This window comes from Lipotes vexillifer, unplaced genomic scaffold (assembly GCF_000442215.2).
Source record: "Lipotes vexillifer unplaced genomic scaffold, Lipotes_vexillifer_v1.1 scaffold149, whole genome shotgun sequence".
NCBI lineage: Eukaryota > Metazoa > Chordata > Mammalia > Artiodactyla > Lipotidae > Lipotes > Lipotes vexillifer.
The window spans coordinates 4,066,863-4,081,355 of NW_006779962.1; the positions used below are offsets into that span (position 1 = coordinate 4,066,863).

The 14,493-nt window shown below is 56.3% G+C and overlaps 1 protein-coding gene across 1 annotated transcript in view; it reads right to left on the reverse strand.

Annotated features, from left to right (window-relative positions):
• Positions 1-14,493, reverse strand: part of HMCN2 (hemicentin 2) — a 150,510-nt gene that overhangs the window by 115,362 nt on the left and 20,655 nt on the right. The window contains 7 exon segments of the mRNA XM_007453133.1: positions 180-301; positions 800-944; positions 3,383-3,646; positions 5,638-5,758; positions 6,616-6,722; positions 7,386-7,557; positions 13,626-13,748. Coding sequence (XP_007453195.1) covers positions 180-301; positions 800-944; positions 3,383-3,646; positions 5,638-5,758; positions 6,616-6,722; positions 7,386-7,557; positions 13,626-13,748 — 1,054 coding nt within the window.

The window sequence follows — 14,493 nt, forward strand, 5'->3', positions numbered from 1 at the left end:
GGGGGCGGGGAGCCAGCAAGCAGGTGCCGTGTGGGCATCAGACTCTGGAGGACGGGCAGGCCCCAGCAGCTGGCTGGCATGCTTGCCCACAGATGGAGAAACCCTGGGAGGAAATCCTAGAGGGAAAAATCAGGAAGGGGGTGGGGAGGGGATACACGGACAGGCCCAAAGAGACAGACCTGTGACGACAATCTGGGCCTTTGCTCGTCCGGTCCCAGCCCCGCTGACCGCTGTGCATTCATATGTGCCTTCCTCAGCCTTGGAGGCCCGCGGGATCTCCCAGCTGCTGTTCCCTGACCCCCTGTGGACAACGAACAGCTGGAGACTGTCCCCCAGCCTCCTCCAGACACTGGGGGGCTTGGTCCCCTGAATCTTGCCCAGAAGGGAGGTCGCAAATCCTCCTGGAGACTTGGTTAAGAAGAGGCAGACCGCCAAGGACATGCAAATCCCATGATATGCTATGTGACTCGATAAGTGCCTTCCCCTCTCTGAGCCCTGGACTTCCAACCATAGCGGGGAGGTTCTCAAGAGGGTCCTTCATGCCCTGACCAGCACAGAGCTGGGCCTGCATGGGTTGAGTTTTCAGAAGCTGAGGAAGGCCCATGGCTCTTCCAGCTGCAGTGGGAGCCTCAGGGAACCACCCTCCCCCATCCCTGGCCAAGCTGGGAGGTGCCCAGGAGGACAATATGACTGAGACCAAGGTGCCACTCCTGCCACCCACTCCCCTTAGATCCCTCCAGGGCATCAGGCCCCCAGGAGCCCTGGGGCTGGGAACAACAGGCGGCCCTGAGCCACTCACTGAAAGTGCCTCTCCTCGCCCAGCCTGGCTCCATCCCGCCGCAGCTGTAGCCAGAAGGGGAGGGCGCTGTGCACAGAGCAGGAGACCACCAGGGGCTGGTGCAGGTAGCCGTGGATCCTGGGGGGCATGCTGACCAGGGGGGCACCTGTGGGCAAGGACCAGCACTCAGGATTCCTCCAGTTACACAGAGACCCACAGGGATGAGCCAGGGAAGAGAAGGCCGGGATACAATCTCTGGCACCACCATCCAGTGGTCACCAAGGGCAGGTCGCGTCGCCTCCTGAAGCCTCAGTTTCCACCTCTGTAAAATGGGGTTAATTGGGTTACTGACCTCATCGTGTTGCTGTGAGGAGCTGATGAGAGATGGGGCGTGGAAAGCACCTGGCACATGCATGTGGCAGGACCGGCTCCGTCAATGAAAACTCATGGGGTTTTTATGGTTTGTGAGAAGCCTGGCCAGGACGGACCAGCCTGTGCCACCATTTTAGCAATTCTGTGGGGCAGAGAAGTCAAACCAGCCTTGAAATCTGACGAAATGCTACCCAGACAGGACTCCCCAGGGGTGTGGGTAGGGCTGTGAGGCTGCTCGTCTGCCTGGAGGGTCAGTTTCACCCAAAGTTGTGGGAGGGAAACCTTTTTTATTGAAAAATAAGCATACTTGGAGCATGGCTGTGAATACAAAATTCACACGCATTTCTGAGATAAAATAAGAGACTTCCATGAAATCTCACAGCTTGGGATGAGCCTCTTGGGAACCCCATCAGATGCCACTGCCCCCCTCGCCTGACCCTGGCCTTGGGGTGATCCATATTCTTTCCCTGGCTCTTGGAATTACTTCAGTGGAAAAGTCTGAGAACTGTCCCCCAGGGTCAGTCTTGGACTGTCCGTGCCTCACTGGGCGATCACGGACGTGTGCTCAACCCTCGCACTGCCCTCCCCCCCATCCCCACCAGAAATGCTCCGAGGCGGAGGCAATGTGCCAGACCTGCTCTGAGCATAGAGCTGGGGGTGGGAGGGCGGCTGGTGACATCATGCTACAGGCTTCCTGCCACATCCCAGGGGAGAGGGGCGTTGGGCCATCCGGCCACGTCCTCAGCTGCGTGCACAGCAGCCACCACTCACCCGCACGCACTGGAAGCCTCTGCCGGGCCAGCTCCGGCTCCCTCTTCCTTGAGCTCGAAGAGCCCAGGGACCTGAGGCCCCGCCCTCCCCACCCCCACGTCTCCAAACCCAGAGCCTCCTTCTCTCAGTCAAACTCCCAGCCGGAAAGTAGGGGAGGCACATCCCCCTCAACCCCGCCTCCACACTTTAATCTACAGCTGACATGGAGAACAAAAGCCAGCGCTAAACTCAAAACTCTGGGAGCCATCTGAAAGAACAGGAGAGAGAAACGGGGGCTGCTGAAATTGCTTCCTGAAAATTCCTCCTCAAAGCTGTAAAAAAAGGCCAAGGGAGGAGAAATCCAGGGGCCACAGCAGGGGAGTGGAGGCCAGGAGACTGAAAGAAGGGGTCCCAAGCCCCCGACCCCACCCTGCCCCACTCGGGTCCGCCAAGTCCTCCACGTCGCCACCGGCACATTGGCACCCTCCCTGCATCCTTAAATGAAGTGGGATGACCCCCAGCAAAGCTGATAATGGAAAGCCAGTGTCATCCACCTCTGAACTCCTCCCCAGTCACTGCCAGGGGAGTGGGCTGGAAGAGGGAACGAAGCCCAATAAGGAGGCCGATGGCCAGTGAACTCAGACCCCACCCCACCCCAGGACCAGAGGCAGATCTGGAAAGCCAAAGGCTTTGCCCTGCCCTCTGGGAGCTTCCAGCCCAGATGGTGAGACCTCAGGGACACACTGGAAACCAGCAAAAGCCACACACATGGGAACCAACACACCGTGACCTACAATGACGTCACAGTAACAGCAGCCGTGTGGAGGGCCCCGGTCCACGGTTCCCACGTCCTGTGTGCAGCCTCCTGAGTACCCAAGAGCCATCTTGTTATGTGCATTAGCTTACGGAACCCTTCGAGCAACCCTATAAAATGGGTGACCTCGGCTTCCCCAGCTATAAAATGAGGACACATCTCAGAACTGGTGTAAGCATTCAATGAGCTAATGCACGGCAAGTGCTTGGCCCAGGACTGTCCCACGGAAAGTGGTGACTAGATTAGTATTACCATGATTTTGACTATGATAGCAATTATGATTAGGGAAGGGCATACCCATACCCACCGCCCTGCCCACCGCTGTGTCTACAGTGCCTAGTACCATGACCGACACAAAATGAATGTTGAATGCACAGGTGGATGGATGGACAGATAGATGGATGGATGCATGGATGGATGCACGGATGGATGCGTGGATGGGTGGATGACTTTGCAGCAAATCCTTCAGCTGAAAGCTACATCTGAAGCATCTCAGTATTTGGCATAATGCCTTGCAGAGCCTGCTGCCCAGAGAAGTTTAATGAAAAAATATTTCCTAATCTAATCTAATCTAATCTAATCTAATATCTAATCAGGAGAGCCTTCCGGAAAGAAATGAGCCTCCAAGGGAACCAGGGAGCTGGGGGTGGTAAGAGCCAGTCACTCACCTGGGCCCACCCCGCGGTAGGAAACTCCAGAGACGCGGAGGAGGGGGTTTCCCTCGTGGTCCTTGCCCTTCACCTTGAGGTAGAAACGCTCCCGGGGGGTGCGGAAGGACGGCCCGCCCCACAGCTGATGGGTGGATGCGTTGGAGAGGAGCCGTATGGGCAAAGTCAGGAGGGACCGCCCTGAGCTGTGTGAGAGCTCCATCGAGTCCAGGCGGCCGGGTGCCTGCAGGCCTGTGGAGTTGATCACCAGGGAGATGGGCACCCCTGCAGAGGGAAGGGCGAGGAAGGAGATGCCGCCATCTGTGCTGGGCTCCACGATCCTCCCCAAGCAGGGGCTCTAGGACCACAGTCAGAGAGCAGCCTGCCTGGCCGGCCTTCACCGGCTCCCTCACCTTCTCTTCCCTGGGCTAACTAATGCTGGGTGGGATAAGGAGAGAAGCGGGGGCTTGCTACTGTCCGTGGTCCTGAAACACCAGTGTCCCTCCAACCCACGGCTTCCCATGGCTACATCCCCTCTACTGTGAAGACTGGGGCGCTCACTGAGCAGAACAGGGAAGGGGTACCCCCACCCCTGCCCCGCCACTAACTCTGGTGCTGGCTGTCGTCAGGCAGGCTCTGGGACCGGCCGAGGTGAGACACACGCCCTGGTTTGGGAAGGCTGACTCCTGCCCATCCTTTCCCCATGCTCATCTATCCTCTGGTTTCCTTTTCTATCTTGCTGAAATGTACTTTCCACGCTATCCCAGGACAGACAGAACTGCGCTTGGGTTTTATAATCTCCTAAGCTGATGTGGGAACAGTCAGGTCGCTCCCTTTGCAGATGGCTATTCATTGTGTTTTTCCTCTCACTGATCATAAACCGGGGACCAGAGGATGTGGTCCAAGAAGTGCCTTCAAATTTTTGAAAAAGTATCAAACAATCTGGAAGGGGCACATACAAATCTAGAAGTCCAGATTCCTTTGAAAAATCAAGTGTGTCAGCGCTGAGCGCCATTCCCACATTGCAACAAGCAGCCAACGGCGTGCAGCAGCTGTTCCTGTGGCCCAGACCCCCACTGTCCAGTTAGCCACAGCCTCGCCCACTCCCTGGTGCCCCTGGCACTGAGACCAATCGCTATTTATCATTTGCAATTGCCCAATTTCTCTGTCTCTTTCGGATGTCTGGGACCCACGTCTTTATCAAAAGCAGAAACCGAAGAGGATCACACCCTTTACCCTCTTCCACTGGAGACTGGCCAGTTTTCAATCCCCACTGTAGCACTTCATGTAGGATTTCTTTCCTCTCTTGGCTTTAGATTAGGAACTAAGTTTCTCTGCCTCGCGCCCTCCCTCCCACTGGCAAAAACAAACACGACATGAGCAAGCAGACCCCTTTTTCATTTTGAAGATATTACTGCTGGTCCTGGCAGGGAAACCTACAAGGGCTGACAAGAATGACAGACATTAGAGGAGATACAGACTAGAAAGAAAGCCCTAAGGATCCAGCACACACCATTTGGGGTCACTATTCTGTGGTCCAAAGTAAGCCTGACCTGGTCTAGTCCCCCTAGCAAAATCCTCTGGATGGACCCGTGCAAGACACCGTATTTTCCAAACTATAAATGGGGACCCTGGTCTGGCTACCAGTTGGCATTTTCTGGCATGAAGCTCTGGTACCCTGAGCCAGAAGCCTCTGCCTGCTGGGGGGCCCAGCTTTCTCCAGGTGGAGCCATGATGGGGTATGTAGGCAACCTCAGAACCCAGTGTGCGGCTTCTCATTGGAAAACTTATCCTACGCCTCCAACGTCCCCCCAGGCTATCAGCCTCCAGGGGCATCTAAATGTCCATCAGGACACTCGTTCTCTTGGAGTGAGACACTGGTCCCCCTTTCGGGGAAGGTGTCCACTCAAGCACCTCGGAATGTATTGGACCAGCCTGATGTTCACTGGAAGAAGTGGGGCTCTGGACAGACAAATCTCGACAAAGAGCAAAGGGGAAGGAGTAGTAAGGGGGACTGCGTGAGGTCCTGGAGGCCTTGGGGGGCAGGGAGGGAGTTCTAAAGGTAAACGGTCCCAAGGTCACCTGGGCTGGAGCCGACAGAGGGAGTGCTGGCCCTGGGCGCAGTTCACTGTGATGTGAACTGGACCCAGCCTCTGCAGGCCCGCTCCATAGTCACACAGTCGTGGCTCCCCCCAGAGCTCCCCCCACTTCCCAAAGGCGAGCCCCACCTCCGCAGAAGGCGGCCCTGAATCGCCCTGGGGCCAGGAGCACGGTACCTTGCAGGGGCCACTCGATGGTGTGGCTGAGGTCCAGGGAGGGCTGAGTGGAGAAGCCAGCTCGGAAGTCGACGTTGCTGATGCCCGTGATCCTGACCGAATGGCGGCCGCTGCTATAGACCTAGCACAGGCCCAGGCCCACGTCACCGGGGCATCCGAACCCAACACCCCAGCTCCAGGCAGGAGGCGGGCGACCTGACCCGGCCTGGAGTCGGCAGCTGGAATTCTCCCGCCGTTGCATACAGGTGGGCAACTTACCTGCTCCCTGGGGGCCCAGCACGATGCTCCCCAAACGAAGTGGAAGAAACCCAGCTAGGGCACTGTCCTGAGCGGCACTCTCGAAGCTGCCCTGCCTTTCCCACGACCACCGCCCCCAACTCCCGCGGGTCTGGTCTGTCCCCCTGCACGTCTAACCCCTGCCTTGGCATGAGAGCTCTTGGCTCAAAGATGCTCAGAGTTTGAAGGATAGCGGTGCCTGCAGCACACAGCACTGTGCCTGGCGCCCAGTAGGGGCTCCATACATGTTTGCCTGATCAGCCAGAGTCATATCCTCCTGAAGCAGCAGCCTGCCCCATCCCGGGATACTCTGTCAGGAGCCCAGCCTGCCCCCAGCACCTTGCCGATCAGAGCAGACCCTGCTCCCCCTGCCAGTCCTGTCCAAGGTCACCCTTGCTGCTTCTGTGCACTCTTCACAGGACAGCTCAGTTACCCACCCGGACACTCAAGCGGTTTCTGTAAGCCCTTCTTAGAAGCTCCCTAACTAACCCCAAACCGCTCCACTTCCTCTCACTGATGCAAGGCGGAATACTCCTCCTCTGTTCTTGAGCCTTTCCTTCTATGGATATGCCCACATCACTATCCACGCTCCAGCTCTCAGCTTCGCAGGGCCCCAGGCTCCCTGGGGCCAGGCAAGAGGGAGGTGGTATCTCAGGTCGGTGAAGCTGATCTCCCCAACCCCAGGAACCCAAGGCCCCCTACCTTAATGGACCACAGCCCAGGATGCTCAGGCTTAAAGGCCACAACCTTGGCCGAGTCAGGGATGTTGAGGAGCACGTCGAGGCCCTCGTCCCTCTGCACGATCCTCCCTGTGGAAGCCCCAAGGACCGCTTAGTCCCCAGCCACTTCCTGGGGGTGACAGCGGCCCACCCTGTCCCCTGGAACCCACAGCGCTCCAAACACCAGCCTCGGGCTTCCTAGAGGAACTGACAAGAGGCCTTTGGTGGTACCCGGGCCTCTATCTTACCCTGATCTCCATCCTCATCCCTCCCCAGGTGCCGGCTGTACCCCTGGCCTCTGGACCTGAATACTCAGGATATCCGCAGAGCACCATGGGGCCAGGAGACCGGGTCCAAATCACACTGACCCTGGGCGACCGGACAAGTCACTCCACCTCCCAGAGCCCCAGCTTCCCATCTCTACGATGTGCCACTAATTCTTGCCCCCACTGACTCTCCAGGCCACCGAAGAGTTCCACTGAGGGAACACGGGGAAGATGCCATGTCATCCTTGAAGCCCAGGGACTGTCATTATTTTAATTCCCCTATAGCTGGGCTGCTAACGGCCTTCCTGCTTCCTCACCTACCACGGGTACCCTCCCTGCCCTTCACTTGGCATTCCCCCTACCCTCCTTGCTCCTGGAGCCTTATGTCCAAACCCCCTATCACCCCAGGGCCTCTCTCTCTGTCCCATTCTGGACTCCCATCTCAGTCTCAGGGCCAAGGTGGAGGCCAGCCCTGGGGCGCACGTACCCAGCGGGTCTTGGACTTCGATCTCGGGCCCCGGGCCACTCAGGGAGATGGTGACCTCCTTCAGGCTGGGGTCAAAGGGGATCTTCCACGTGTGCTCGCCGTCTTCCTCGTGGTCCGTGGACAGCAGGTGCACCTTGGAGGTCTGGATTGCTGACTCCACCCACTTCAGCACCTGGAAGGCAGGTGTGAGAAGCCGACACTAGCAGGTGCCCGTGATGTCTTGCTTGTGTCTGGCCCACAGGAGGTGGGTCCCTAACACGCTGCCAGTTGTGTGCAAAATCCGGCCCCCCAGTGGCTTTTAGGCAGCATACAGGCTTTCCAGGTCACCTGAGGCCACCCCACTCCCCACTGCCCTATACTAGGCCCGATTCATACGTCACTACCCTCTTGGCCTGTGGGCTCAGAACTGTGACACCTGAATGAAGGCATCCAGAAGACTCAGCTGGGACAGAAGAGGCAAAGGGTGCCCTCTGCTGGGAAGACTTCCCCCCTTCTTCACATGGCCAACTTCTGTGACACCCATCACCGCTTCCAGGAAGCCCTCCTGATGCCTCCTACACACTGATGAACTCTGGAGATCCGGAATCTCTCCCAGAGCAATGTGGTTCGGCATCCCCTACCCAAGGGGCCTCAGACCACACCCTCACCTGGACACCATGCTCTCTAAGCAGGACCATGTCTCTAAGCAGACAGCAAAGACAGCCCCCTCCTGATCCTTGTCACAGCACTGAGAAATCTTACATCCTTTGTTTCTACAACTGCTTTTATTCATTCTAAAATCTTACTCTTTCAGACAGGTCCCATTGAAAATCAGGTAACTCTCTCCAAAATACCATACCACTTATTTTCCTGAATAAGGAAACAATCAGATGAATCCGCAACACGGGACACTGTATAATCAATACCTCTCCAACAAGTTAGTGGCATGAAAAACAGGTGGACCACTCCAGATTTAAGGAAACAACAGACATAAGAACCCAATGAAATGCACAGCCCTTGATTGAATCCTGATTTGACATTTTGAGGACAAATAGGGAAAGTTGAATATGGGCTTGGCATCAGCTGATACTAGCAAAGTACTAGTCATTTTATCAGGTGATATTGTGGGTTACGCTGGAGTCTATCTTTTTTTTTTTTAATTTATTTTTGGCTGCATTGGGTCTTCGTTGCTGCGTGCAGGCTTTGTCTCTAGTCACGGCGAGCAGGGGCTACTCTTCGTTGCAGTGTAAGGGCTTCCCATTGCGGTGGCTTCTCTTGTTGCGGAGCACAGGCTCTAGGCAAGTGGGCCTAGAGTAGTTGTGGCACTTGGGCTCAGTAGTTGTGGCTCACGGGCTCTAGAGCGCAGGCTCAGTAGTTGTGGCACATGGGCTTAGTTGCTCTGCGGCTTGTGGGATCTTCCCGGACCAGGGCTCGAACCCGTGTCCCCTGCATCGGCGGGCAGATTCTTAACCACTGCGCCACCAGGGAAGTCCCTGTTTTTACTTTTCTGTATCTTTGACACTTCTCATAGAAAAATTTTAAGCAAAAATCAATTGAAAGGAACAAGTATGCCTTTACATGCATGACTTTAGAATATACCTGAGCAACCATAGGGGTATGCTGTCACTCACCAGTTCTAATCAACAGGAAGTGACTTCCTGGAATACTGTTTTGAGAAATGTGAAGCCACGTTCAGCCGCAGTTAGAAAAAGGTCTGTGACTGATCAGCAATGTCTGCCATGGATCTGGAATCAGAACGTGGTGTCTGGCATGCTACATATTGGCCATCCTCGCTCTAAATGACAGTCCTCCAGCTCTGCCTACCATGTGATCTTCCGTGGAAGGGAAAGGGAACAGAAGGGAATTGGAAGAATTGCTTGAGATTTGGAAAATGAATATGTTTTGGTTAGACTGAGCTGGAACATATGCACCTAGATTTTACAGCTAGATTTCAGTTATCACTGGACGAGAATTCTGTGTTCTGAAAACTCCTCTGTTTTTATATTTGGAGCTATTTCATTCTTCTGTTTCTGCCTAACTTTCTAAGGGATGTTTCTCTTGAAAAGATCCCACCTATTTTGGTTAAGAAATTAAGACAAGGCTCTTCGTCCGTGTGGAGGTAGACCAGAAGCAGCAGCTAAGGCTCCCAGCAAGAAAGGCAGACAAGCTGGTGAAGTAAGTGAGGCAGCTCCCCGACAGCAAAGCAACAGCTCTGTGACCACGGTCTTTCCGCCCCCCGCCCCCCCAGGCCAGGCCTTGTCAGGGGTCAGGAGGAGAGATCAGAAATGAGCAAAGCTGCCAGGAGGTGGTGGCAGCACCCGTTGACAATTACCCAGACGGGTCACACCCGCTACTGTGTTGCAACTGTCATTACAAGCTCTTTCTAGGATTTTTTGATGGAGAGAAGATGCCCAAGAGCTCAGGCTACTGCACGGAGAGGGCTGAGATGGGACAGGAGGCCAGCGACCCCATCAGGAGGCGGCCCGCCCATGAGGGCTGCCCTGTAAGCACATCACCACTCCGGAGCTCGGGGTGCTGACCCTCTTGCCCACGGCAAGGCCAGGTGGCTGCAGGCCCAGGCCTGGGGGCAAAGCCTTCTGGGCCTGGCGGTGGCCCGGGGACTCAGAGAGGAATCGAGGGAAACTTCTGAGCAGACAGCCTTCATCGAGCAAGCTTAATGTTTATTTGCGAAGGTAATGACTTCCAGATGTTAGCAGGACAGGGGGGCCTGGGAGCCAGCAATGCACTGGGGCTCATCTCTGTTGCTGATGGGGAAGGAATGAGAAAATCTGGCGCTGCTACCCTGGCCAGATGGTTGCCACTCAGCCGTTCACAGCAGATAAATCATCCCCCGAGGCTCTTCCCAAAGCATCTGACAGTCAGGGTGAGGAAACCGAGAGGGGAAGCTGGGGACAGGGGCGCCAAATGGGCCTCAAGAACCACAGATCGGAAAACTGAGGGCCTTTGACAACTGGGCACCACGGGGCACTGGGCCCAGCCTCTACCTTCCTGAGAACCTTTTCCAGAGAAAGCTCTTACCCTTGAGGGGGCTTCGCTAGAGCTGGGGTGTGTGTGTTCTGCGCTCCATACAGAAGCGCAGGCGCTGGAGGTACGGCCACCACTAACCCTCCCCCGGGGCTCCCTGGTGCCTGGCCTCATGCAGAGGTCTTCCTCCTACCCTTGTCACCATCTCTCCAGGCAGTAGCCCTCATAACCCAACTGCGCACCTGAGGAAACAAAGGCCCAGAGAGGTTAAGTGCTGGGCTCAAGGTCACACAGCAGACAGGTGGCAGAGCTGGGGTCTGAAGACAGCATGTGACCTTAACCCCCCACCACCCCACCTCCTCTGGGAAGGGTCCAGGATGAGGTCATCTCCAGGGCCTGTCTCCTGATCTGTTAATCCAAACCACCTGTTAATCCGACCTCTCCTCCCCCTCCCCCTTACTGTCTTAGAGGGCAGTTCACCTTTCCCCTGGTTAATGCCCAGATTCTGAGCAATTTGTCATATTTGTACCTGCTGGTGCTGGACAGGGAAAGAGTCTGAGCCCCCAGAATGGGACTTCCCAGGACCCCAGAGGGCTTCAGGATGATGGGCTTTCCCAGAAATTCTGACCATTCTGTTGGAGCTGGGGACGGGACGTTGAGCTGGGTCTGAGCTGGGGGGAAGCCTGTGGGAAAGATGTGCTGGGGCAAGGAGGTTCTTGGACCCAGCTAAGTCCTAATTAAAAATGCACACCTCTGGGGACTTTCCTGGTGGTCCAAGGGTTAAGACTCCGTGCTTCCAATGCAGGGGGCACGGTTTCGATCCCAGGTCGGGGAACTAAGACCCCACATGCTGCGCAGCATGTCCAAAAAAAAAAAAAAAATGCACACCTCTGGGACAGGCCCAAGGGGTCACACTGCCTGCCTCCCCTGTCCGTTGAAGGATGGCAAAAGCTACAGATTACCCCTCCCAGGGCGAGAGGGTCTTCACCCTCCTTTAGTTACTCTGGAATCTCAAAGGTGGAAAAAGCTAAACGCCCGAAAGCACAGAGACCTAAGATTGATGGATAATCTCTCGGCGCCCGCCACCTAAAGCTGCACCAGCGCAGAGTACGTGCTCGATAAATGAAGGGAAGAGAGAACGCAAAATGTTTCATTCCTGCCATACTGGACATACTTTGAAATGGTCAAAGAACTGACGACACAGGCAGGGTTTGGGGGACTCCTGCAATTTTTTCTAGCCGGAGCCCCCTTGGCTCGGGCAAAGGCACTGTTCCCTCTCCTGGGGGGATGACCAGAGCCCTGGCTGCCCCGGCTACTTTCCCAGGCTTGCCAAATGTCTGGGGACATCTGGAAGGGGCCAGACAAGGCATGAAGCTAACGAATGACAGAGCTCTATTCAGGCAGGAGAGGCATCCAGGTCCCTAGCCAGGGGCAGCCAATCCTGGCCATCAGAAGTCCTACCATGTCAGACGTGTCCTGCCCGGCCAGGCTGCCACGGCAGAAGGCTGGCACCACGGCCAGGAGCCAGGGGCTCGCCCCAGGTTCCATGGCTCGAGGGACAGGCTAGGAGAGTCCAGCCCCACACCTGAGCAGGCGGCCCTCCACCGACCCACCCAGATGCCTGACATCTGATTTGCCCCAGCAGGAACCCAGTTCCCGAGCAACTGCCCAGATAGGACACCGCCGAAACAAGGACCAAGCCATCATTCCACTCTGAAATGCCTCCCACCCTTGCTTGGGTGGCTTAGTGCCAGAGCAAGCTGACACGCCAAAAGAAATAAATCCTAATGTGTAGCAGAGAACCATAAACGCCATTTTTCAACAGGGAGCGAAGGCGCTAACCTAAACACGGCCCTGGAGATCATAAATATACAGCATACCATACCCTCTCCCGGAGACAAGAGCAGAGCTGGCCCGAGGCCGCGGTGGCCTCAGAGATGCTGTTCCTCTCATCTTCCTCTTCCTCACGCACAAGGCACTCCACGTCATCCATTCACCAGCTACTTACCAAACACCTGCTCCATGCTGGTGGCTGTGCCAGGTGCTGGAGATACAGTAGCAAACAGGAACTTAACGGCCCTGCCCTCAGGGAGCTCACAGCCTAATGGCATTAAATAATCGCACAGCTGCACAATTACGATTATATAAAGCAGTACAGAGAGCTGGGAGAGGGTATGAAAGGAGACTTAATCTTGCTGGGAAATCGAGGAAGGTGCATTTCAGCTAAGACTGGGAAGATGAGGGGCCAGGGGAGGAGGAGCTGGAAAAACAAGCCACACGAGCAAAGGCCCTGGGGGAGGAAAGACACGGGGCACTGAAGAAAGAGCAGAGAGGCCAGCAGGGCGGCAGCAGCAGGCAAGGGGGAGAACACAGGCGACAGGCTCAGAGAGGCAGGACTCAGATAAGGCTCTGGACTTGTTCCAGGGGACAATGGGGCGGGACCTGTTGGTCAGATTTGTTTTAGAGGATCCAGTGGGATGCAGGACCAGCTCATACAGGCTCAAGAAAGCTGATTATGAGCATCACTCCCCATGCTCTGTGACTTCATGACGGCAGCTTGAAACCAGCCAAAGTAGGAGTATTTACACCATGGAAGTGGGCATTCTTGTTCCTTCCAGAGAGAGATGGTTGTGAAACATTTACCAACATGCCACTGGAAGGATCCCTCTGGCTCCTGGGGAGGAATGGACGCGCTGGGCAGAGGGAAAGCGGGGAGAGACCTGAGCAAATGATGGCGCCTGGAGGGGAGGAAGGGCAGGCACCTGCTCCAAGACCGAGATGAGGACGCAGACACCTGGTCAGCGCTGGGGCATCAGCAGCCCTGCACGTCAGGCTTCAGGGCCGAGCAAGCCTCTCCCTGCCAAGTCTCCAAGCTCGACTTCCTGTCCCAGCAACACAGTCCAAATCTGATGCCCCCCCCCATGCTCCTGCACCCACTCCTGGGCTCCTCGACTCTGGGGAGAAGCTCCCCCTACACCCCCACTCTGCCAGCTTTTGTTAGATCTATCCTACCAGCCTGGACCTCCTGGGGGACCCGGGCTAAAACCCAGGGTGCTCCTTCAAGTCCCAATCTTTGTACCGGCAAAACTGAGAAGCCCGCAGCACCTGCTTTTGGGGCGAGTGAGAGGGTTTGGCCAGATGATGCCAAAAAATCCCTGAGCACCAGGCTTCCTGTGCTTCCTGCTGTGGCGTGAGCGCTCAGCACCGCTCATCCATGATGGCAACCAACCCACGGCCCGAGCCACCCAGAGATGCAGCATGTCAGGGCCGGCTCACCTCGGTCACCTGCTGCCTGTCCAGGTGGAACACCTGCCCGGAGCTGGTGGCAGCAATCTCCTCGTAGGCCAGGTAGCCAGGATGAGTACGGTCACCACAGTCCCCGGTCAGCACAAAGACCACCTAGAAGAGAGACAGGCAGCCTGGCTCATGGCTCCTCTGCCACCTTCTACAGGTATGAGTAGCAAGGCCAGAACCAGGGAGGAGTGACCTGGAGAAAGCCCCTTCCTCTCTCTGGGCTCAGGCGATGCATCTGTAAAATGGGAATGATATGAGTTCCCACCCCGTGGGGGTCAGGACTGATGCAGGTCACGTGTTCCTCACAGGGCCAGGAATACAGTAGGTGCTCGATAAATGGGAGCCGTTATCAAATCTACAAGGAAGGGAATGGAAATCGACTCTGCTCCAAGTGGCCCCTGGAGGCCGCAGAGCTAGAAGAACCTTGGAGAACCCGAGTTTGTTCTAGAGGGGAGAGCAGAGAGGCGTCCCAGCCCTTGAGGTCTTTCCCAAGGATTCCAGCGGGCGGGCCCTCCTTCCTTCCCTGCACACATCTCCTTCCCAACCCCTCTCTGTGAAAGCAAGAAGCAAAAGCCCCGGCACGTCTTCCAGACCCTTAGACAATGCAGAGGCGACGCCAGGAAGAAGACGGATTGCCCGGGCTCCGACGGGGTGTGAAGGGAGCAGGGCGGTGTGGTCTTTATCAAAACTGGGTCTCGCCAGGGAGGCCTGCGGCCTGGCGGACGGGGTGGGAGCATGAGAACACACTTGGACTTCACAGCCCAGCTCGGTCAGTGGGCTGGTCGGCACTGCTGGCGGAGGCTGGACCCAGACAAGCAGCAGCTCAGCTCTCCGGAGGTGCGGGAGGCGG